At 34.3% G+C, this 26,031-nt stretch overlaps 1 protein-coding gene across 5 annotated transcripts in view; it reads right to left on the reverse strand.

The window, feature by feature from the left end:
• The window catches only part of DPP8 (dipeptidyl peptidase 8), a 65,400-nt gene that overhangs the window by 4,583 nt on the left and 34,786 nt on the right, over positions 1–26,031 (reverse strand). For 3 of the 5 annotated variants that reach the window (XM_072614283.1, XM_072614292.1, XM_072614301.1), the window contains 8 exons: positions 25,064–25,143; positions 12,806–12,958; positions 12,383–12,518; positions 11,058–11,203; positions 3,807–3,953; positions 2,481–2,633; positions 1,340–1,482; positions 401–512 (listed from right to left, as the gene is read on the reverse strand). In XM_072614283.1, coding sequence (XP_072470384.1) covers positions 401–512; positions 1,340–1,482; positions 2,481–2,633; positions 3,807–3,953; positions 11,058–11,203; positions 12,383–12,518; positions 12,806–12,958; positions 25,064–25,143 — 1,070 coding nt within the window. Of the gene's footprint in view, positions 1–400; positions 513–1,339; positions 1,483–2,480; positions 2,634–3,359; positions 3,446–3,806; positions 3,954–11,057; positions 11,204–12,382; positions 12,519–12,805; positions 12,959–13,704; positions 13,819–25,063; positions 25,144–26,031 lie in introns of those variants that run through there. The other 2 variants (XR_011968073.1, XM_072614316.1) reach the window with 2 other exon arrangements.

Raw genomic sequence — 26,031 nt, forward strand, 5'->3', positions numbered from 1 at the left:
TTCCTCAACCTACTAAGAGAAAAAAAGGAAAAAAAACAGTAAATTGACTTCCTACTGCCATTTCTGTGTTTACAAAGAATGAAAATGAGTATGATAACATTGAGCTGTGGAACTAGGTAGTCAAGTTTCTCAGCACAACTTTAACCAGGTTTCAGTTTTTGTCAAATTGGAGGCACTTAACCAGGTCTATCCTTTTGGTTCTCATAAGTTGTAGGAAGCCAGAGCTAAAAACTTAACCTTTTGCTCTAGTTTATCAGAATGCAAGGAAATTCCATTCACTTTTCACATAATGTCTTCATTAAAAATCTTGAGTTCATAATAGCACAGAATTATTAACCAGGAAAATTGACAGTCATATGATATTGTCATATCTTAATTGAGACAGTGCATGGGAACTTACCTGTAAATCATAGGGCTTCCCAGCCCTTACTAAAAAACTCAGTAATATACTGGTGTGTGCAAAATGAACATTTTCATCCAGGAACCCATGCAATAGCAGTAAACGATTGGGTCTAGAAAAGATAAAACATAGAGTATTAGGTAATATGCTGGAATACTTAAGGGAGTCACATAATTTAATATATAGCTCTGCTTAATAACTGCCAACTTCCTTATGTATCATGATCAAATTCTAACAATTTAACTTCAAAATCACACAATGTTAACGTGCTTCCTCATCTTAGGGAAAAAAATCAAGAATGGAATAGAAGGTGGGTCTGTCCAATTTCCTTTAGAGAAACTGGTTGTAAAATCAGACATATTATCAATCATACCCCTTTTCCAGGAATGGGACAGTTGTGCAATATTGTATAAAAACCTTTTAAGATCTTTTTTTTTTGATTTTAGTAGAATTACATCTTTAATTCTTTTTATAGGTGGAAGAAAAGAAATTACATGAACAGGATTATGCAAATGATTATTCAAGTAAGTAAAGGCACTATCTTAGGACTCTATAAAAACACTTTGTCTATTTAGGATTGGTATTTCCATTTTTTTTTGTTTTTTTAAAAAATTTATTCATTTTAAACACAAAACAAGAAAAAAAGCATTTCCATGTACACAGCAGAACATAAGAGAGGATTCAATATAAAACAACAAATTTCCATTTCAAGAAAACCTATGTTAATAAATACTACACATTTTTTTCAAAGCCACCCATCTTTTCTCTACTATCTTCTAGTTTTTCTTTTGTTCTCTCCTGGGCACGTTTTATTTTATTTTTTTCTCCCTTTCTCCCCCTTGCCCCAGGCCTAGTATTTCCATCAACTTGTTAAAAACTGGTTCTAAAATAAAAATTTAATTTCTAAATTTTGCTTATTGATGAAAAGACTATACTTACTCAGAAGGGAACTTCTCTGCTTGCATGGCCACAGATCCTAGGTAATAGCCCTGTTCATTCTGGTCAGGGTGACCCATATAACGTTCTGTATATCCTGTATCATAGAAAATCCACAGAGTAACTGGAGCTCCAGCAATGGCAACCTATACAAACCAACAATCACCATTAAATGTAGGCCAGTTAAGAACTAGCAGTGAATACTTACAACTGCATATGTATAGGCTAAAACTGTTCTTGTGTTGTACATAATGGATCTTAGTTCTAATCAGTTCAGCTAGTCACATTGAAAATGTTATTTCAAGTCATGGTTGGTCAGTTGGTTTCACTGTTTTTCAGTTACACACTGCATTCTTCTCTTCGATCAATAATTTTACAAATGCATATTTTTTAGTCAAAAGGGTGACTGAACAAGAGAGAGCAGATAGTTTATTGCAAATCCCTCTCCACTACTGGAAAAATTAATTAAGCATGTATATGCTTAATGCAGCTTAGTTACATCAGCTTTGTGTATGGAAAATTTGGCATCAGAGAACGTGAGCTCAGACCCTCACTTTACTACTTGACAGTTGTGTGATCTGGGGTAGATTGCTTTCAGTTCCATGGCTCTTGTTATGATTTTTTAAAAGTTCCTCTTGAGTCTGCTGGTTTAAAACAACAAAAGGCTATTTTTAAATATTAAATAACTTAATTTTATGGATGCCACATAAACTTTCATATTTAAATATCCTACTGAGCCTATCCATAGGTAGTAGCCAGTGAAAATCATGCTAGTCATCTGAATCTATATTGATGGCTGAATAAAAATATTCTGTTGCTATTAATTATGTCATTAGGCATGATATCAATTTCTATAGGTCTTTCTATTTTAAAACCTTGATTGTCATTAATTTCTTTAAGCCTTTGTGGTCAAAATTTTCTAATAATAATTGTTGTCAAAAGTTGACAAATCTTATATGTCTATGTACCTTATGGAAAGTTGGCATATGTAAACCTCTGATATTTTATAGCTTTTCTGAGTCTCTAAAACAAACAAACAAAAAAAGGTGTTTCATTTAGAAGAATTCTGCCCTATGTTCTCTCTCTAAGCCACAAAGATATTTTGATTTGTTTCTCAAAAATAAGTCTACAAGAATTCACATACCCTGAAGATATCTGACCTCTGCATTAATGCCATCAAAGAGAGGTATCCTCCATAGGACCAGCCATGGATGCCAACCCGATCTAAATCAATGAAATCATACTGAGATGCTAGGTACTGAAGCCCTTCCACCTGGTCTTCAATTTCTATTTGACCCTGAAAGAAAAGGAATGCATTTCATTGTTGATGCTTAACTATAAGTATTACAACACTGCTTATTAAAATCTAACAATTTTTAAAACGGAATCTGTCCCTTATTTTTTTAGTCACTGTATTATTAGTCTTGTCAACTGTAAAATGAGGGTCTCAGACTACATGACCTCTAAGGCAGATTCTAACCTTAAATTCTGTGATCAGCTAAACAGAAGAAATAATTTGAAAAACTTCTTCATATGTGGTAATTCTATAACGTCCTTTAAGTTGACTCTGCTAATATTTAATTACCCCTACAGTTATAAAGTACTTTTTTTGGTATACTTGTAAAGTACTTTCCTTGTCACAGCTATTTAATTTTCTTTTCTTTTTCCTCTGTAAAGAGGGAGATCAGCTGGTCAAAGTCTTCCTTGTGACAAGCCTCCATATACCCAAAGATAGGAAATCCTTTAGACTTCTTCTCTAGGCTAATTAATACCTCTATTATTTTGAAAATATGAAAAGGGAGTCATAGTTGAGGCACTGTTTTGCTGTTTCGCCAATCTCTCTCTCTCTCATTAAACATAATACTTTCAGAGAGATATGGTATGCCAGGACATATTTTTCTAAGCCAGGAAGAAAGCATCTTACATGAGAGTACAATATAAGGCCAAAGAATTGACTTAGGAAAAAGTCACCATGTCCTACTCAGCATGTTGAATATACTGGCAAATATTGTAACTGTCTTACTGTGCAAAAGGAACATCAGTTTCTTGTTTTCCAAATGCAGCAGGTATAACATGGGAGCATCTCTAAAAGGTAGCATTTTAAGCTTCCTGTAGAGAGAAAAAAGCTCATCACAAGGAGACAGTGATCACCTGGTCTCCCTCCCTCTTTGCATGGGACAGAACAAACACTCCTCTTGCTGTGATGTAGGAAGGTGCATACTGGCAATGTTAGTTTTAATCTCAGACTCTGAAAATCAGAAGTCACGGATACTTCTACAAACTAGGTTAAGTAACTCTGTTTTATATCTCTGAGGTTTCAAACAAGAGGAGATGAATTAATATGTTTTACTCATCACCAACTTCCTATTCTCTCTCCCTTTCTTATTTTTCTACTCTCAAGATTTTACGCTGACCATGCCACACAATGCATCAGGATGTTTAACAGGCAAATGTTTTCTTGCACACACACCATTTTATATTTGAAGGCACCTTCAAATTTAAGCCCTCGATGACAAGATCCCCTGTTGTCTATTACCACAACTACATAACCCAGAGATGCCAAAGTATTCAAGCGGAAATACTTGACTCCTTTAAACCGATTATTCACCAGCTGCACCTGGGAAGGAAATATAACATCAGTTAAATTCTACAAAATAATTTATATGCAAAAGAATGAAGCAGGTATGACTTATCAAATGACAAAATTGCTTAAATTGTTGTTGATACTATTTTGCTATGTGATTAAGTACTTTTTAAAAATAAATTAAAAATAAGGAGAGAAACTGTTAGGCGGGGGAAACAATTTCTGAATCAAATAATTCTAATAAAAGTCTCATATCTAAGATACATAAGGAATTAGCATAAATATATGGCCAAAGACCATTCTCCAATAGGTAAGTGGTTAAAGAATATGAACAAAGAGTTGTCAAAGGAAAAACTGCAAACTATTAAAACCATATGAAAAAATTCTCCAAATCATTAATAATACAAATGTAAATTAAAACAACTCTAAAGTTTTACCTCACAGCCACAAAGTAAGCAAAGATGATAAAAGGTAGAAATAATCAGTTTTGGAGTGGATGTGAAGACAGGCACAATAAGTCACTATTAATGGTGCTATGGAATAACCCAGCTAGTCTGGAAAACAGCTTGAAACATGCCGTAAAAGTCACTAACCTGTTCACACCTTTTGCCCCAGCAATTCCACTCCTAAGTATATATCCCAAAGATAAAGGCTCCATATGCATATTTATCAAAATATTCAGAGAAACACTTTGTGTGGCAGCCAGAAAAGGAAACAAAGTAGGTGACAAAAATTTTGGAATGGCTAAATAAATTATTGTATATGAATATGTTATTGTTTAGTCATTTTCAGTCATGTCCAACTCTTTGTGAGCCCCTTTGGGATTTTCTTGGCAAAGATACTGGAGTGATTTGCCATTTCCTATTCCAATTCATTTTACAGATGAGGATATTGAGGCAAACAGGGTTAAGTAACTTGACCAGAGTCATATAACTAGTAAGTGTCTGAGGCCACATTTGAACTCAGATCTTCCTGACTCCAGGCCCAGCACTCTATCTACTGTACCACCTAGCTGCCCTTTACATCATTACATCATTGCATATGAATGTAATGCTATATTATTATGCCATTAGAAACAACAAATATAACATATTCACTGAAACATGGGAAAATCTGTATGACCTGATATAGAGTCAAATAAGCAGAAACAAGAACACGATAACTATAACAATGTAAACCAAACTCTGAGTAACTGTCTTCTTCCTGAAGAACAGATGATAAAATGTATTTCCTTCCTTAAAGGAGAAGGGCAGTAGTGGTATATTGCATCAGATACAGTCACTATATTGGTTAGATGTGTTTAATTGTCTTTGTGGTTATGAGAGATTCTTGGTGGAGGGTGTTATAGCTGGAAAAGGCTATGATATAAATAAAAGGCATTAATGAAATATAAACTTTTTTTTAAGATGACATAGTACTTGGGGAAAAAACTAAATGCCATTGAAATGAATGCTGATAGTTAAATTTTCTATTTTTTGCCTTCAAGTTTTCCAATAACACCAAGAATTATTTCACATATTTAAGAGCAATTGTTACTTGACATGTGACCCTGTTAATTTCCTGACTCCTTCTACGCCATGTTGTCTGCAGCTACAGCTTCTACCTTTTGCTGGAATTTCAGCTCCCATCTTCGGGCTCTGGATTGGGAACACTCACGCTATCTTAGCTTGGTTTTAGGTCCACTATACCACTTTCTGACTTTCTCCATTACATCCTGTCTTCTTCCCCCAACACCTCAACTCTAGATCTGAGAACAGTAATAATTATCAACACCGTCACTGCTGGAAAGAGCACACCAATCACTTGTTCTATAGCAACAATCTCCATTCTCTCCGACTTTTCTGTCCAAAACTCTCTTCTCCTACCTCACTCGCTCACCCACCACTCACCTCATAGGTGTTATTTTCCCCTATTAAAACAAACATAAGCTCCTTGAGGGTAGCCTTTACATAATAAGCACTTCATAAATGCCTTTTTCATTCATTCATTCAATTTCAGAAAAGGAAAATAATTTAATTGCTTCTCTGTCTCACACTTTGAAGTGACAAAAATCTAAGAGTGCAAATATGTTAGTACTTCCTTAGAACAGGAGTAGCATGTAGTGATATGAATGTTATATTGTATGGACAAAAAATTCCAGAGGTTTAAAGAATGAAAGGCATTAGAGAATTCATTAGAAACAAGATTCTGGTAAATATCAACCAGATAAAGTGACTCAACCCCATAGAGGAGCCAGGAAATAATTAGGAAGTGGCACTGGAAATAATCAATAATAAACATTTATTGAATGCATGTAAAACAGGTGGTATTATAGGTGATACAAAGAAACATTAAAAATAGTCTTTGCCCTTAAGGAGCTTAGAAACTGGTTTGGGGAGATATATAACTCAGTATGATATAAGAATTTTTGTGAAAAAAATATGTGATTAACTATTAAACAGACATCACAAAACGTACAAATTAGTAAAGAAAATATAATTTTTCAGAGAGGATTCTGGGAAGATGGCCAAGTACATCACAAAGTTCTAAGCTCTTCAAATTTCCCCCCCAGACAAGATAAAATAGTGCCTCAGAGTGAACACAGAGTGGTAAAAACAAATAAAAGTGGGGTCAGAACAGTGGTCCTCTGGGACAGTTGGAGAAGATCTAAAGAAAAATCCCAGGATGAAGTATGGTCCCTGTGAAGAATTAAACATCTCCAGGCTAGTTCCACTTAAACAAGAGGTGAGCCCTGGGAGTTAGCTGGGCTGGGAGGCAGCCTCGACCCCAGCCACAGAACTTTTACCCCCATGTCAGTGAGGGGAGTTGAAAGTCTGAGTCAGGGAAAATTGAGGGAACCTCTTCTGAGGAACACCAGATCCACCTGTGTTACTGAGACATGAGAAGGAACCAGTATAAGCCCAGTGAGTGCAGAAGCAGTTGTGCAAGACACCACTGGCTGTGAGCACTTATTGGAGGCTGAAAGTCTTGGTTTCAGTTCTAGACCAGAGTGGAGAACTGAAGGATCTGAAGCCAGAGGCACCATCTCTCATACCCCAAGCCTAGATGTGATTACAAAAAATAAGCTGCTACAAATTAAAAAAAAAAAATGAGTAGATGAAGGAGAAAGACGTCAACCACAGAAAGTTACCATGGGAATGGAGAAGACAGGTTCATTTTTGGAACAGAAGGCTGAAGCAAAGAAACCCTTTTCTAATCCTACGAGTAACATCAAACGGTCATCTGCCCCAAAAAAATTCACAGAACTTAAAAAGACTTTAAAAATCAAAGGAAAGAGGAAAAACTGGGAGGAAAAGGAATCCAAGAAAAACAAGAAGATTATGAAGAGAAAGTCAACCAATTAGAAAAGGAGATCCAGAATCTTAAGAAAATGACTCCTTGAAAATCAGAATTGGGCAAAGGGAAGTCAGTGAAGTCATAAGAGGTCAAGAAGTAAAAAAATAAAGAATGAAAAAATTGAAAAGAATGTGAAATATCTCATAAGAAACACAACTGATCTGGAGAACATATCAAGAAAATATAAGAATAATCAGACTCTCTGAAAACTATGACCAAAAAAATAATCTTGATACAATAATACAAGAAATAAAGAAAATTGTTCTGAAGTATTAGAACAAGAAGGGAAAACAGAAATAGAAAAACTCCATCAATTACCACCCAAAAGAGATCCTGCAGAGAAAACCCACAGGAATATCACAGTCAAATTCAGAAACCCCATTCCAAAGATAAAATATTACAAGCAACAAGAAAAAACTATTTAAATATGGTGGTGCCACAATTAAAATCACACAAGACCTAGCAGCATTGACACTAAAAGAACTCAGGAGTCAAAACATTATATATCAAAGAAAAAAAGAACTGGGGTTCTGGTTGAGAATATCATACCCAGCAAAGCTAAGCATAATCCTGAATGAAAAAAAAAGGGGACAAAAAATGGACGTTTAATGAATTGTCAGACTTTCAGGATTTTGTTAAAAACAAACAAACTTGAACTTAGAAAATTTCACATAGAAGAGCCAAGAGAAATATAAGGTATATACCAAAGACTAATTACAAGGAACTAAATAAGGACAAACTGTTTACCTTTTTTATGAAGAAATGTAAAATATATATCTAAGATTGTTATTAATAACTGAGTAGTTTATAAGAAAGATTGGGGTAGACCTGAGTATGGTATGATTTTAAAAAGTAAAATCTTTTAGGGACAGTTAAAAAAGAGTAATTATCTTATACAAATGAGGTGTGAGGGTAAGAACTGACACAGAGGAATTAGACGTGGGAAGAGGGCTAGTAGTTCTGGAAATCTACTTTCATCAGGAATGGATTCAAGAGAGATATACATATATATCTGGAAGAGTATAAAAGTTTTCTAACTTCAGAAAGAAATGAAATGCTAAGGGGATAGGGAAGGGAGAGAAGATAAGGGAGGGATCTTTAGAGGGGAGGATGAGGGAATAGGTTAAAGTGGGGTATAGAAGGGTGTTTAGATTAATGGGAATGGGAATGGGAGGATAAAGGAGGGATCCTTGGAGGGAGTAGGTTAAGTAATAGGAGGTCAAGGTAGTGGGTAGAAGTAGAGGAGACAGGAGGATAGGAAATAAGAGATATGCACAAACAAAATAAAGATCAGGAATAGAATTTGTTGGGGAAAAAGGAACAGGGGTGGTAATCATGATCTTGGACAAAGTTAAGGCTAAAATAGAGTTAATCAAAAGAGAGAAACAGGGAAACTATACTATGTGTCAGCCATTTGGACTATTTAAAACAAATAGACAGTATAAGGATGGAATATTGTTGTTTGGTAGGAAATGAGTTGGTGGACTTGGAAAAACGTGAAAGACTTGGACTTATGAAAGAAGAGGTTATCCACACTCAGAGAATTAGAAGACAAATAAATATAGTCTGATCTTACATAGATATGTATGAATGTATATGTTTATATATAAGTATAGTTACAGATATCTAAGCATATGTATGTGTAAGTATATGTATGTATGGGTATAGATATTTATAAAGGCATATCTTTGTGTGTGTGTACATCTATATGTGTAGATATGTACATATGTATGTATGTGTGTATATGTGTGTGTGTGTGTGTATCCACATTGTATATGTGTGTATATATCCAACTGTAGCCTGAGGGGGAGGGGGAAAAAGAACAAAGTAAAAAGTGCACAGCAAAAGAAAATTTATAAGGAAGCAAAGAAAAGATGCACATCTCTCAACACAATGCATAGTATTTATTATACAGGTTTTCTTGAAATGGAAATTTATTGCTATATATTTTGAATCCTCTCATGTTCTATTGTGCACAGGGGAATACTTTTTTTGGTATTATTTTAGTTTTAGTATTAAATTTGTTTCTTTTCTCTTATTTTGTATTTAAGTTTAAAATAAAATATATTAAATAAAAGAAAATATATTTTTTTTCCTCAAATGAAATAGGATAGTGTTGTAAAACCCTGAAATAATACAATCAATCCTCACTCCACCCCCCCAAAATCTGGATATGATACCTCCAGAAAAAGCTTACTCTGATGCCTCATCTTGGATTAGAAGCTGTGGCAGAGGTAAACTCTTAACAGGTTAGAAAAATTCTGAGTATATTGTCAGCAACAGACTGTGCCTGCTGCATAAAACCAACGTTGCTGAGGAAGGACAAGCTCATCATCAGCAGGTTGGCCACTAAAAGATGAATTTTTTTGGTCTTGGTGACTCATGAAATATAATGTAAATCACAAAATATATAATATATAAAACGTAATAAATTAAAAATATAAAATAGCACTCAAACCTATACAATCCCACTCCACTTCCAAAGTGAAGACAATTGAGGGATTATAAAAAATAGAATTGGTGGGGAGGAATAAAGTGCAAAAAATTGCCAAGGTTTTAGACCATCTATAAACACTCAGCTGCTGTTACTCTTAACGTGAAACAAGTATCCAAGGAACAATAAGCTGATACACCACAGGAGGAAACGAATCATATCTACAGCCATTCTCACTATAAGCAAAGCCCCTCAAAAAAGAAATGGTACTAAATGGAAAGATACCTTACAGATTATCATCAGAAGGACAAAATAAAGGAATTAGCAGAGTTGGTTTTACTACATGCAAGAGTGAGGGATTAAAAAGATGCATGGTACAAAACTGCACGACTATTCATGAAATATTAGAAAAACTGGCTGACAGCCTCTCACACAATGACAGACTCTCTATGGAGGATTTATGGACGGACATGGGTATGGGAAGAATCAAAAGCATTGTTAGGTATCAGTGGAGGGGAAAACTTTCATGATGAGATCACAAATCCACACTGAAGTGCAGATACAATAACTACATTCCTATCCTCTGTCCCTATCAAAACTTTTGTGGCAAATATTATTTTTACTGAAGGAAAGGAACTGGAAGAACAGTATGCACAAGAGAGTACAAACTTAAAAGAAATCTAATACCTACAAGACAGTTATTATTGCTACACACTGATACTTGTTTTCACCCTTACTTTAATATTGTGGAATGTGAGTGTTAACATAATCTTCAAATAACAACACCCAACATAGAATCTAGACAAAGAAAAACTTAAGAGTAAGAATTAGTTATTGTTCATCTAGAACTGAGAGAAAACACGTACTTTTTAACTGGCTCATCTAAATATTCCAAGCTATTTGACAGGTATTTCCTTGGAGTAGTAGATAATTTCACTGGGCTACTAAACTCGCTGAAAATATCTTTTAACAATATCCAAATTCCTTGGCTCTGATCCTATATTTAAAAATAAAACCCTTCTAATTTTAATCAATTTTATAAACAAATTTCCCTATTGAGATGAGATCATGGTTGCTCATTGACACAAAATATTCTAATCCATTTGGTAATCATAGTTTTCATGGCAAATTAATAACACTGATGCATTGGTTTATAAATCAGTCTTCTGCAATTCTGGCTATATGCTCAAGCTGAAAGCCTAGTTAACCATGAATAAATTGCCAAAATCAAATCTCTTAAACTTCAACTCACTTATCCATCATATTTATTAAGCACATACTAAAGCATTCAAATCTGAGAGGATTCAAGACACTAGACATGGACAAAATCCTAGCTTACTCAACCTGACTGAAAGTGACACACCTACCTGAGGACCACCATAGATGAAGAGCACAGTGGGATATTTCTTCCCAGGCTGTAGATCATGAGGTTTGTACATCATTCCATACAATGTGAATCCTGTAGTACTTTCAAATGAGAAGATTTCTGGTGGTGTGTAGTCAGGAAGAGGACCTATGGGAAAGTAAAACACAATCTTAATTTCAAAGGTCATTTATATAGGAGCATTGCAATCCTATCTCTCTCTTGGACAAGAAGAAACTACACATGTGTACAGACACACACACACACACACACACACACACACACACACACACACAAATAACTGCCCATTCTCTTCAGGCTGAAATGGCTGAAAATGAAGCAAATGTATTCATCTTCATAAGATTCTAATGAACGTATCAAAAGACCCACATCAGAGAAGGGGAAATATGTTTTGTATAATTCTCAAAGCACAGAAGAAAGCCATTTAGTTAAGTATACACACACAATGCAACTGTGAACTGGATCTGAAGTGGTCAGTACACTGTGTCAAGTTTAATGTAGCTTACTTCGATGGGCAAGCCAGGACTAGTTTTGCTATTTCCACCACTGAACGACCAGATTTGATTTTGGTTCACTAAGACGATATATATCTAGCCCTCATCTTCACCTAAACAGGCAAAATTAAGTTTCCTTTGTATTACAATCTGAGTAGAAATTAAATGGTATTGCTATGAATTCTTCTGCGTGGATTAAGTACACCAGTAATTTGGAGTTGTAGCAAAATTTCTAAATATACACAAAGAAAATGAGTTCTGGAACAGGGCATGTTCAAAAGATGGTGAAAGACTGTATTTTGTTCTTAAGATACTGAATCATTTAAATGGACATGTAGCCCTCAGGCATTATGACCCAGTAGTCACAAAGAAGTTCTGTATGCATTCAAGGTAACCACCTGATACATCTTTCCCCAAGAAAACAGTCTCCCTGACTGGAAAGCTTTATTGGAACAGCAAGCAGTGTTTAGGTCAGCACACATTTTCCTCTCCTTTTGCTCATCTAGGAAATTATATAGCTATTTATAAGTATAGAGAGCATCCTCGAATCTATCATAGCTTTTCTAATGTTATTTTCAAAAAGGCTTCCCAGATTCACTTCTGCTAAATGTAGGTGGCAGCCCATCTAATCTCACTATTTAACAGATACAATGGGGAAGGTGGAACTACTTAAAGTCAAGCAGCTCAGAGAATAAACTAAGTGGTGACAGTGACAAAAAGAAAGATCAGCCCAACAGTGTACAGACATATAATACAGATAAAGTTAGTCAATTCATTGCTCTTGTTTAATGTCAAATTTAAACAAACTGAGTACCTGCTGAATCTAAAATAGTGGCCCAAAATTCCTTTGTTCTTCGTGCTGGGTCATCTTCAGGACCTGAGAGCTTGTAAAGGGACACACAGTGTGGATTCTTCTGGTTACTGTATTTACTTATAAATAAATCACAATGCTGGAGAGAGGGAAAAGAGATAATCATTTCCTTGTGTTTTTTTTGCTCCACGGTATCATAAGAAGAGATTTTAAAATCTGAATTAGAAAAATTCTGTTTGAGCTATACTATACTATGGCAGGGGAAAGAATAATGGTTTAACTTTTTATGATCTTTAATATATAACTTCAGGGAGAAGTTAATGTTAAGTTTAATGTGCCTAAGAGTTAAATTGCTACACAATCCAATTTTACTTACTTCAAAATATGGACAGGGTCTTTATGAACCATTCAGACAGGAGTTAATACCTGGCTAATACAGCAGGAATGAGAGTAGCCACGATCTGTCAACCTTGTCACCTCTCCAGGATTGTCATAGCTCACCACATACAAGTGATGCTCTAAAGGGGAGTCTTTGGTGCCTTCAAAATACACCAGCTTCTGTACTTCATCAACTTGGATCTGCCAAAACCCAAAAAATCAAGTCAATGTTCATTTTGATTTTATATAGTTAACAAATAATGTATCTAAAACTAAGTTCTATGGTCCAGTTTCAATCTTATCCATCTGGTTACTCTTTGACTTGTGTTTAGCATTTTTCCCCTTTAGGGATATAAAACTACTCTGTCTTCTTACCATTATTAATACATTTAGTTTGAGTTTATGATTTAAGCTAAAACTAAAATCTGTTAATGAGGAAATAAAACAGTAGTATGTGTTAAGAGTTGGTAGCTTCCTGCCTGATCAGGGAATGTATTTTTATTAATAAAATTATAGGAAATAAATCCCATTTATATATAAAAAAAAACCAAAGTACAACACCACCAAATTTAGAGCAAGTATAAAAAAGTCTGATTTTATAATGTTTTTAAAAATAATTGTCATGATATATACTGTTCTGATGCAAGATACTTGCCAACAAACCCTTTTAGAAAACATCTTGATTAATAACAGAAAAGAAAGAGGTGGCTTTTAACTTTTGGCAGTATGATATTAACTGTCACATCTGACTAGGATTTTTATGTCTTTCCATATTGACTTTCTTTGTGTACACTGGTACTCTGGCTCAGCTTTCTTCAAGCTGCATTTCACACAGATCTTCTCATTTCTCTGGATTCTTCACATTTGTTAAAAGGTAATATTCTATTAGACTCACATATCATAATTTGTGCAGTCATTTCCCAGTCAGCACATGTTTTGTTTTCAGCTTTTTGTTATCACAAGTAATGCTGCCATTGACCATTAGTGTACCAAGGAGTTGAGTTTTTGGTTTTGTTTTGTTTTTTTGCTTCTTCAGATATGTGGTACCAGTAATAGGATCTCTGGATCAAAGGGTACAAAAAATTAGTAACTTCTTGCACAGTTCTAATTTTTTTCCAGAATGCTTGAAACAATTCATAGTTCTAGCAATGAAGCTTGCTTACCTTTTCACAGCTCCTTAGACAAGCTCTGCACTGCCCTCCCCACTCCCCCTCCACTCTCACTCTACCCTTTGCACCCCTGCCATCTTTTGGTCTTTGTTAGCCTAAAGAGTGTAACAAAGGTGGTACCTTTGGTTTATTTTAATTTACATTTCTCTACTGATCAGTGATTCTGAATAATTTTTCTTTTGAAATGTGTGCATGTTTCTCAGATCATTTGCCTATTGAGGAATGGCTCAATTATATGTCAGTTTCATATACACTCTGATCAAAAGACTTAGCAGTTATTTAATGCAAATTTTCTTTCTTATTACATGTATTTCTTTCTGATTCTAGTTGAAAAGATTTTATGTTCCTTTGTGTTTCAAATTTTAAATAATTTAGATTACATCTTTTGTCTTTAGTGATTTTTTTTATCCCTTTTCTAGTTACATATTCTTTCACTAACTATAATGGTAAAAGACAAAACATTTCCTTCTATTCCACTAAAAAAAAAACAAACCATGAAAAAACGGACTTTTTTTACATAAAGGTCATTTACTGGTTTGAAAGTTATTGTGGCACAAGGTATAATAAAATGCTGATCTAAATCTAAATCTACCAAATGCCTCTCAGTTTCTTCATAGTTTTTGTTGAATAAGCAATCCCTTCCCCAGGACCTTGTTTTATTTTAGGACTGACTGCTGCAAAGTTCGTTTCCAAACTTATCAAGCTTATCTGGTCAATCCTACTGATCTAGTTTTCTATTTTTAATCTAGTATCAATTACTTTTGGTAATTACTGCTTTATGGTATCATTTGAGATCCAGCAAGAGCCTCTTTCCTTTTTAAAATTTATCTTTCCTGATATTCTTGACCTCTGATCACTCCAAATTAACTGATGTCATTTTAATTCTATAAAATATTCCTTTGATGATCTGATTGGTATAATACTAAATTTATAGAATGATTTGGATGATATCATACTCTTTACTATAGAGACCAGTCAAGAATACAAAATTTCTTTCAATTTGTTTGAGGTGTTCTTTTATTTCTGTAAAAACTGTTTTGTCATATTATCTATGTAAGATATATCTTGGTAGATTAATTCTCATATATTTAACATAATTTTTGTGCTCTTATGTCTCCTCTAGCTTTTTTAGTAACATGTACAGAATATGTACTGATTTTATGAATTTCTTCTATACTCTACCACCTTACTGACTCTATTAGCTATAGACTTTTTTTTAATGAATTTGCTAGAGTTCTCCAAGTAGACCAGATTATCTGCAAATAGAGATAATTTTACTTCTTTTTGGCTTATGTTTATTATCTCAATTTCAAAGTCTTTCTTCTTCTTATCATTTTGAGCACTAAGTTAAATAAAAGTGGAAACAATGAGTGACTTTGTTTTAACTCTGATATTATTAGGGCTTTTAGTGTTTTACATTTTTTTTTCCAATTTAATTACCTTTCCTCTCATCCATGTTTTCCCCATTACAAATACTGCTAGATCTTGATTTAAGATAGATACTTTTGGACATATAAAAGATCCTTCTATTCCCTTAAAAATTATTTAACATAAAATGGAGACAATATTTTTTAGGAGACTTTTTCTGTGTCTACAGAATATAATCAAATTATTTTAATTAATTTTGTTATTAATATCATGTTCAGAGTTTGCTTAATGTCGAAGCATCTTTGCATTCCTTGTATTAATTCAATCTGATCATATCAAACAATTTCTTGAATATGCTAATTTTTGCTAATACTTTAATATTTTAAATAATTTAATATGCTCTTTGCTAATATTTTATTTGATATTTTTATTTGAATTTTAAACTGTAAAATGGGAATGATACCTATACTTAACTATCACACAGGTCTGTTGTGAGGCCCCAATAAGAAAATGTGTATAACTAGAGTTGAAAATTCAAAGTATTACATAAATGTTAGATATCAGTAGTGATCTTGGTCCGTAACTTTCTTTAATCTTTTTCTCCCTGGCTTAGGTAGTAGGAAAAATTTTGCCTCTTTGAATTTGGTAAGGTATCCTTTTCCTCTATTTCTGCAAGTAGTTTCTATAGCATATGAGTTAAAAAAAGCATCATGTGATTACTATGTCCAAAGCACTGTGTTAACCTCTGGATTAGAAAAGTAAATAAGTACCTGCTCTTAAAGAACTCACATTCTGATGGGAAAACAACACATTTGGAAGGTCTTGTATACAAATAAAATACAAGTCCTTGAGATCTAGCTGCAAAGCAGATGGTAATGCTCTTTTTAATGTCATTTCCAGTGATAAATTCTATTACCTTGTGAGGTTGAAACATTTCACAGTGATAAGGTTTTTGGTGACAAGAATTTTCTTTTCTGGATCTTCAGTAATTATAGCTCTAGCACATAATACTTTCTAGGTCACATCTCCATGGGGGCTGCATCCCATGATGATGGCTGAGTTAGAGGCAGAAGGAGTAGTCTTAAGGGGCACTACTTTCCCCAAAGCTCATGGGTTCAAGGTCCTGGGCTATCTCCACTGGGGAGAGTAGATATCCTTGTTTTGCTGCTGAATTTACTGGGAAAGGTTTCAAATAGATACTACAAATAATATTGAAAAAAGGTTCCTCCATGGATATATTTTATAAGGCTTCTAGCCTACATGTGTGCTGTGCTTTGTCTAAGGCCTTTTCTGAATCTATTGAAGCAATGATGTGGCATGAGAATTTTTTTAAGATTATGCTGATTGTTTTTCCAATGTTGAAGTATCCTTGAATCCCCTGGAATAAAATCCAACTTGGTCATAATGAATTATTTATTGGATGAATAGTTATTGTTTGAAAGGATTTTATTTAAATTTTTTAATTGATACTGATTAATGATAATTGTATCCTTCCAGGGTGGGTATTAGGCTTATGTTTGTCTTGTAAAAGGAATCTAGTCAGGTACCTTTTTTTCTCATTTGTTGAGAATAATTTTGCATACTATTGGTACACTATTGTGTACCAATTGTGTTTTTTAAAAGTTTAGTAGAATTCTCCTGTAAACCCATCAGGGGTAGTAGCTTTCCCTGTCCTCCCTCCTTTTGGTAATTCCTATGTCTATTTCCTTTTCTGAGATTGGGTTAAGATCTCTATTTGATGTTTTATTAGTTTCGGTATTTTATATTTTTGAAGATATCCCTCTATTTCTTTTGTTTTCTTAGATTTGTTTGTATGTAACTATGTACAACAGGTTCTGATTTTTCTTTTTTTTTTTCTGGTTTTGTTATGATTTCATCTTGCTCATCTGCTATTTTGTTGACTTGATTTTCTTTCCTCTTTAATCAGATTGCCAAAGGCTTATCATACTTTTCAAAGAACCAGCTTTTAGTTTTTCCTTATAATTTCTGCACTTGGAGATTTTTTGGGAGGCAGGGCTTCTAGTTTATTTCTCTTCTAAACTTTAATATCTCTTTTTTGTGCCATTTTAGGTTTATTTGTGAGCTTCCTAATTTTTGAAAATGTATATTCAGTTCAATAATATTCCTTTTTTCTTTGGTTAACATTAGTGATATGACTTCTTCCGCATACCAGAACTGCTTTAGCTGAATCCCAGAAATTTTGCTTTGTTTCATAATTTTCTTTCATATATTTATTGTTTCTATGATTTGTTCTTTGACCTACTCATTATTTAGTATTTTGCTGTGAAGTCCCCATTTGGGTCTGCATCTTTTGTTTGTGCTGCATGAACTGATTACTATTTTTATTACTTTATTATCTATAAAGGATATATTTACTATTCAGGTCTTTTTACATTGTACATGGTCAGTTTTTGAAAAAGTTCCCTGTTGTGGAGTGTGTGTGTGTGTGTGTGTGTGTGTGTGTGTGTGTGTGTGTCTTTAGCAGACCCATTTTTGAAAACAGCATAAGTCTTTTAGCTCTGCTTTTTCCAGCATTTTATTCAGTTCTACATTTTCCCTTCAGTTTTCTTTTTGTTGGGTATATCTAAAACTGAGAAAGGGGACATTAAAATCTGTTACTATTTAGTCTTCACTCTCTTGTACTAAGGCATTTAGAGCATTTAAATTTAATATTGATACCTTTGTTGTCTCTGGTTTCTTTCAAGATGATATAATTTTCTTGTTTATTGTTTCTCAGTGTTTTGGAAGTTTGTTTTTGCTTTATTAGACAGCATAATTACAACTTCTGCTTTTCGGGAATGCCCTGATGAAAAACTTTTTTTCCTAGACCCTCATTTTTACTCTATGTTTTTGGTTTTTAAAATGTGTTTCCTGTAAGCTACAGATTGTGGGGTACTGTTTTCTTACCCAATCTGTCACTTTTTTCATTTTATTGGATTGTTTATCCATTCACATTTAAAGTTATGAGTTAGGTTTTATATTTTCTTCCATTTGTCTCTAATACATTTTTTTCCAATTAAGATTTTCCCTACTAAAAACACTGGAGAACATAGGAATAAAGGGAACTTCCCATAAAATAATAAGCAGTATCTATCTAAAACCTTCAGCAAGCATTATATGCAATGGGGATAAGCTAGATGCATTCCCAATAAGATCAGGGGTGAAACAAGGTTGTCCATTATCACCACTATTATTCAATATGGTACTAGAAATGTTAGCTGTAGCAATTAGACAAGATAAAGATATTCAAGGAATAAGAACAGCCAAAGAAGAAACTAAGTTATCACTCTTTGCAGATGATATGATGATTTACCTAGAGAATCCCAGAGATTCAAGTAAAAAATTACTTGAATTAATAAACAACTTTGGCAAAGTTGCAGGTTACAAAATAAACCCACACAAATTTTCTGCGTTCCTATATATTAGCAACAAAGTCCAACAGCAAGAGATAGAAAGAGAAATCCCATTTAAAGCTAGGGTAGACAGTATAAAATACTTAGGAGTCTACCTGCCAAAACAAACCCAGGGATTATATGAACACAATTACAAGACACTTTTTGCACAAATAAAGTCAGATTTAAGTAAGTGGAAAAACATTAGTTGCTCATGGGTAGGCCGTGCTAATATAATAAAAATGACAATTCTACCTAAATTAATATACTTATTTAGTGCCATACCAATTAAACTATCAGACAATTATTTTCTAGGGCTGGATAAAATAATATCAAAATTCATTTGGAAAAACAAAAGGTCCAGAATATCAAAGGGACTAATGAAAAGAAATGCTTGGGAAGGTGGCCTAGCACTACCAGACCTCAAACTGTACTATAAAGCAGCAATTATCAAAACCACTTGGTATTGGCTAAGAAACAGAGAGGTAGACAAGTGGAATAGACTTGGCACTCGAGATGCAGTAGGCAAGGAATATAGCAACCTTCTGTTTGATAAACCCAAGAACCCCAGCTTCTGGGATAAGAACTCATTGTTTGACAAAAATTGCTGGGAAAACTGGATAACAGTGTGGCGGAAATTAGGCATAGACCCATACCTGACACCGTACACAAGAATAAAGTCCAAATGGGTACATGATTTAGGTATAAAGATTGATACCATGAATAAACTGGAGAAGCAAGGAATAGTGTATTTATCAGATCTATGGAGAAGGGAAGAATTCTTTACTAAAGGAGAGATAGAAAGCATTATGAAATGCAAAATGGATAACTTTGATTACATTAAACTGAGAAGTTTTTGCACAACCAAACCCAATGCAACCAAAATCCGGAGGGATGCAGTAAATTGGGAAAGAATTTTTACAGCTAAGCTCGGGGATAAAGGCCTCATTTCTAGAATATATAGAGAACTGACTCAAATGTATAATCATACAAGTCATTCCCCAATTGATAAATGGTCAAAGGATATGAACAGGCAATTTTCAGAGGAAGAAATTAAAGATATCTATAATCATATGAAAAAATGCTCTAAATCACTATTGGTTAGAGAGATGCAAATCAAAACAACTCTGAGGTACCACATCACACCTATAAGATTGGCAAACATGACAGAACAAGAAAATGATAAATGCTGGAGAGGATGTGGGAAAGTTGGAACACTAATTCATTGTTGGTGGAGCTGCGAGCGCATCCAACCATTCTGGAGAGCAATTTGGAACTATGCCCAAAGGGCTACAAAAATGTGCATACCCTTTGACCCAGCAATATCGCTACTAGGACTATATCCCCAAGAGATCATAAAAATGGGAAAGGGTCCCACATGTACAAAAATATTTATAGCAGCACTCTATGTAGTTGCCAAAAACTGGAAGTCAAGGGGATGTCCATCAATTGGGGAATGGCTGAATAAATTATGGTATATGAATGTAATGGAGTACTATTGTACCATAAGAAATGATGAACAAGAAGACTTCAGAGAGGCCTGGAAGGACTTATATGACCTGATGCTGAGTGAAAGGAGCAGAACCAGGAGAACTTTGTGCACAGCAACGACCACAGTGTGTGAGAGTTTTTTCTGGTAGACTTGGAATTTTGTAATAATGCAAAAACTTCTTATTAAAAAAAAAAAATCCCAAAGGTGGTTCTCAAGGCAAAATGCCTTCCACACTCAGAAAAAGAAATATGGAAGTCATTCACAAAATGGAGCAGATCACGTTTGTGTATGTGTATGTGTTTGTGTATCATGTTTTGATTTGTTATATGATTTCTTTCATTTATTTTAGTCTGACTACATAGCATGACTATAGTGAAAATATACTCAATAGGAAAGTATATGTAGAACCTATACAGAATTGTATGCAGTCGTGGGGAGGGAGGGGGGTAGTGGGGGGTAGGTGTGGGGGGGATAAAATCTCAATTGTATGGCAGTGATTGTTAAACATTAAAAAATAATAAAAAAAAAAAAAGGAAAAAAAAGATTTTCCCCCTCTTCCTCTGTTAACACGGTACTATGTCTCTTCAATCATTTTAGCTTAATATATTTTAAGGCAACCTAATTCTCACTTTCTCTCTTCTCCTCATCCTCAATACCCTTTCTCTCTCTCTCCTCCCCACCCCCCTCCTCCAGTTATCCTTTTTCCTAGTTCTGGAATTTTGTTTATTAGTTCCTTTTTCTTGCTTGCTTTCATCTGGTTATTTAATTTTTCTCCTCTTTTTTTTTCTTTTCAGTAAATAGTCAAATAAAAAATTCCCTTTCCTTTCTTCTCCTTCAAACTGTTTTATTCATTAGTTTTTAAAATTCCATTTTCTGTGCATTTCTCTAAAAATAATTTCTTTCCATCAGTTTCTTCACTATATTTTCTTTCTGTACATTCTAGACTTTTATTATTTGATCCATGATTCTTATACTTATTTAGTCCTTCTTTAGTTTCTGTTCCTTATGGAATTAAAGCTAGAGGTACGTTGGGCTTCTTCTAAAGATCTTGCCCTGTTGGCCACCTTTTTTCTATTGTGCTTTACTCTTAGAAATACCAGTTCCTGCAAGTAACAGACGTTGTTCCATGGACGGGATTTTCCTATGTTCCTGATTGTGCAGTTCATTTTTGACTTGAGCCTTTCAGTGGTAGTTTTTTCCCCATGTGTTTCAAAATCTTGTATCTGTGCCTTTCATCCTTCTGGGTGTCAGCTGTCCCTAGGAGCTATGATTCTTCTCTTGAGGCAGGAAAAGTGATCTCTCTAAGCACCAAATCCCTGCAGATTATATCCATTTTAAGGTTCTGGTCTTCCTTTACAGAATCTCCCTTCTCCTACAGGAGCATTCATCAGTGGTACCCCTTCTCATCGGTGAAACAAGATTTCTCCTTTCTTTCCCTGTTTCAGCTTCTGCCTTTGCTTCTCTGCTCATTTGTTGTTTTTTTCCTTTGAGAATCTATAGCAGTTATTTTCCCTTCACTGTGAGCTCTATGTCCTGTTCAGGCTACATCACATAATCCCCTCCTATGTTCTTCTACCCTGCTCCCTTTTTATGTACCCTTCCATTCTGTAATTTAGTTCTGCAAAAGAACTGATTCTGCATTCAGACTTGTAGGTCTAGTACTGAGAGACTTAGGTCATGTTTCAGGCTTGTTTCTACATGATCTCTTCTATTTGAATTCTGCTTGTCTCCTTATGTATACATTTAGAAAGAAATCTCTTAGCATTACAAATGTAAAATAAATAATTTTGATTATATAAAACTTAAAAGGTTTTGCACAAACAAAACCAATGCAGCCAAAATTATAAGGAAAGCAGAAAACTGGAGGAAAATTTTTGCAACAACTCTCTTTGATAATGGCCTCATTTCTCAAATATATAGAGAACTGTGTCAAATTTATTTTTAAAAAAAGTCATTCCCAATTGATAAGCAGTCAAAGAATATAAACAGGCAGTTTTCAGACAAAGAAATCAAAACTATCTATGATAATATGAAAAAATGTTCTAAATCACTATTGATTAAAGAAATTAAAATTAAACCAATTCTGAGGCACCACCTTACACCTATCAGATTGGCTAATATGACAAAAAAGGAAAATGATAAATATTGGAGGGGATATGGGAAAACTGGGACATTATTGCACCACTGGAGTTATGAACTGATTCAACCATTCTGGAGAACAATTTGGAACTATGCCTATGTTATTTGAATTTTCTTTCCTTAGTATTTAAAAGACTTTCTCATGATAGTTTACAGAATGTGTTGTCAATGGAACTTTTCAATTTAACTGTATTTTGGAATTTGCATTGTAGTTTTTTTCCCTTTTCTGGAGGCATTATGTGGATTCTTTTAAATGGCACTTTATTTTCTATAACCAAAGGTTCTGGGCAGTTTTCCAGCTAGTTCTATAATGTTCTACCCATTATGCTTTTTCTTTTCTTCTTTTTTTTTTTGGTCTAGATCTGTTATTTCATGGGTGTACTTTAGTAGAAATACTCTTTAACAATGCAAACTGGCACCTCATTTACAACTTATAATCTTAAAGAATTACTGGAGGTACCAAAAGGCTATAACTTGCTGAAAGTCACTCAGCTAGGAAATGTCATAGATAAGACTTGAACTCAAGTCATCAGACTACAAGGTCCTCCTTCTAATTTCTACATATCCCCTCTCTTTGTTATTACATCTACATATGAAAAATATGCTACTTCAAATTCTCTTGGAGCATTTGAATTCAGAGTCATAGTTACAACCACAGTGTAGCTTGTAAATAAGTGAAAGAAGGTACAGTGAAAAGGTTCCCTTTACTCAAAAAGCATACAAAATTTCACAGCAGCAGAAACCAGACATTCTTAACAAATTGTATTAAGACCTTGAAAAAAAAATTTCCTTTCAGTTATCCCTTTATACATTTTCTATTACTGTAGATACAAACCTGATCTATTATCTAAAAATAACTATGAAATATTTACTAAAACTCAATGTGACTTTTTTCAGATGGCTTAGTCATAGCTTTAAACTTTGATTTTAAAAAATGTCTCATTCTAAAAAGTTGTGTTTTCTACTATTAAAGATGTTGGGTTTTTCTGGATGAATGCAGAAATAAATAAAATGCACCACAGTATATGTGAAACCTACATGGAGGAAGCCGGTGGGTTAGGGCAGGACACAGACACAAGGGACTTTTTAGGTTTACGCTAATCCCTGTAAAATGTTAGGACTTATTGTTCTTTATAAAGATAGTCTTCAAATAGCAGCTGTGAGCCAGACTGTCCAAAATTGAACATGATTAGTCAATTCCCTGCCCACCTGCAGAAAGAACAGCATGACAGGACGGAAAGATGTAGTATTGGAGCATGATGAACTGGATGTAAGTCCTGGGCTCTGTCATTTATTAACCATAAGATCACCATTTAACATCTGTGAATCTCAATTTTTTCTCTGTAAAGTAGGAATACCAACACTTGTTGTGAAGAAAGTGTTTTATAAATATTGTAAAATTCTATGTAAATGTGAATTATTATTCTTCCTTCCAGAAGTCCAAATTTATTTGTGATTTAACTCAGAAGTCTCAAAGATTTAACCAATGTTTCCCTTAAAGACAGTATGATACAGTAAGTTTTGCAGTCAGAGGAACTGTGTTCAGATCCTGCTTCTGACATTTATTACCTGGTGTGACCTTGGGCAAGTCATTTAATGACCTTGTGGCTCAGTTTCTTCATTTGTAAAATGAAGATTCAGACTAAATGGTCCCTGAGAACCTTTAAGTTTTAGATCTATAATCCTATGACATTAGAAACCTTGAGTGGGAACAAGAAGCTGATATTGAGTGCCACCAGCTAATATGATCCCATTACAGTTCATCTAGAGGTCTAATACACGCAAGGAGAATGAAAAAAGGAGAAGAAAAATAAAAGTAGTGTAAAAAGAGAAAATAGAGAGAAAAAAGGAATGTAAAATGGCAAGTAGTAAAATGACACTATCAGTTATCCAGATGGCATTATTGCCATAGACTGGCAATTCTGGGATAATCTTCAGACTGGTCTGAAAATAATTTTGGGAAATCAAATTTCCTTGGATAGACTGGGAATCTGAGTATTCTTCTTTGTCACAAAATAATCAAATATATTCCATTGCTGCTTATTCTTTTCCCTGTCAGCCCTAGAACTGTATAAAAACTTTCTCAGGTGATACTAGGTAATAGACCAATAGCAAGGACATTGAGTCTCTGAACAGATTAAAAAAATGTGCATTGTAACTGCACCAGAGTATATTAGACTTTAACCAGGAATTAAAGTTTAGACTGTTCCCCCACCCAACTGTTTATGATTCTTTATCCACACAAACAAGCCTGACTCTTGTTCTTCACTTTCCCTCTATATTCACCTTGAAGACCAAAAGGCAGCATTTACAGTAGCTAGTACACATAATCCTTTAATAAGTCCCATATCAATTTGTGGCAGTCACATTCAGTCCTGTTCTAAATGCTAGCAGCACACATCAAGCCAACTGTATATGTTACACATTAATGATATGATGGCTCTTCAGGATCCTATGAAGCCAGTAATCCTTTGGATAACTCCTGATCCAAAATATTCAAGCAGCACTGCAACATTTTAATTACAAGTATGACAAAGTAAAATTCAAGTTACTATGACATACAGATAGTGAATTGTTAATACTTATTAAATCACTTTCATGAGTCAGATAAAAGGCAAATTTCAGTTTTTCTTGCCCACCAGTTCAAGCTCTCCATAACATCTGATCTAAGACCAGGAATCATTTTAATTTGTAATTCATTTTATAGCATGACATAGTACATGTTGACTAAACCAAAAGAACTTACATTAGATCCATGTCGGCCAAGCACTTCCCATTCACCACTTGTAATTGCTACTTCTTCCTTGACTGGACACTTGAAATCACCTAAAGACAAATATGTAGTTAATCTGAAATTTTAGTAGAATTCTAGAAATATGTTCCTCATAAAATTGCCTCAAATTACGTTGTTTTGAAGTTAAAATTGCTTCCTTATGGGTGGGCTGAGCTAATATGCTAAAAATGACATACTTATGTAAAGAAATTTCCCTATTCAGTGCTATAGCAATCAAATCACCAAAGGATTATTTTATGGAGCTAGAAAAATAATAACAAAATTCATCTGCAAGAGAATAAGAAAGTCAAGGGAATCACTGAAAAAAAAGTAGGAGCGAAGGATAGATACCTAGCAATACTCTATCTCAACCTATACTATTAAATTATGATCATCACAACAATCAGGCGCTGGTTAAGAAACAGAATGGTTGATCAGGGAGGGGAATAATATACAGAAACAAACTAGCACAGCAGCCCAGTGTCTGATAAACCCAAAGATTCCTAGCCATCGAGGCAAAAATTCATTATTCTATAAAAACCGCTGAGAAAACTGACAGTCTGGCAGAAACGAAGCATTTAGACCAACATATCACACTCTAAACTAAGGCAAAGTCCAAATGTGCATGTGACTTAGACATAAAAGGTATCATCTTAAACCAATAATAATCATGATAATAACAGCTAGCACTTATATAATGCTTATTTTGTGCCAGGCTCTGTGCCCAGCACTTTACAAACAGTATCTCATTTAATCCTCACAACAACCCTGGGAGGTGAGTACTATTATTATCCCTGTTTTACAGAAGCAAGCAAAGATTATGTGACCAAGGTCACATAACTAGTAGGTGTCTGAGGTCAGATTTAAACTCGGGTCTTCCTGACTGTAGGCCTGGCAATTGTCCAGATATCAAAATAATCTTTCCTAAAGCTGTTTCCTAA

Source organism: Notamacropus eugenii, chromosome 1, assembly GCF_028372415.1.
Source record: "Notamacropus eugenii isolate mMacEug1 chromosome 1, mMacEug1.pri_v2, whole genome shotgun sequence".
Classification (NCBI taxonomy): Eukaryota; Metazoa; Chordata; class Mammalia; order Diprotodontia; family Macropodidae; genus Notamacropus; species Notamacropus eugenii.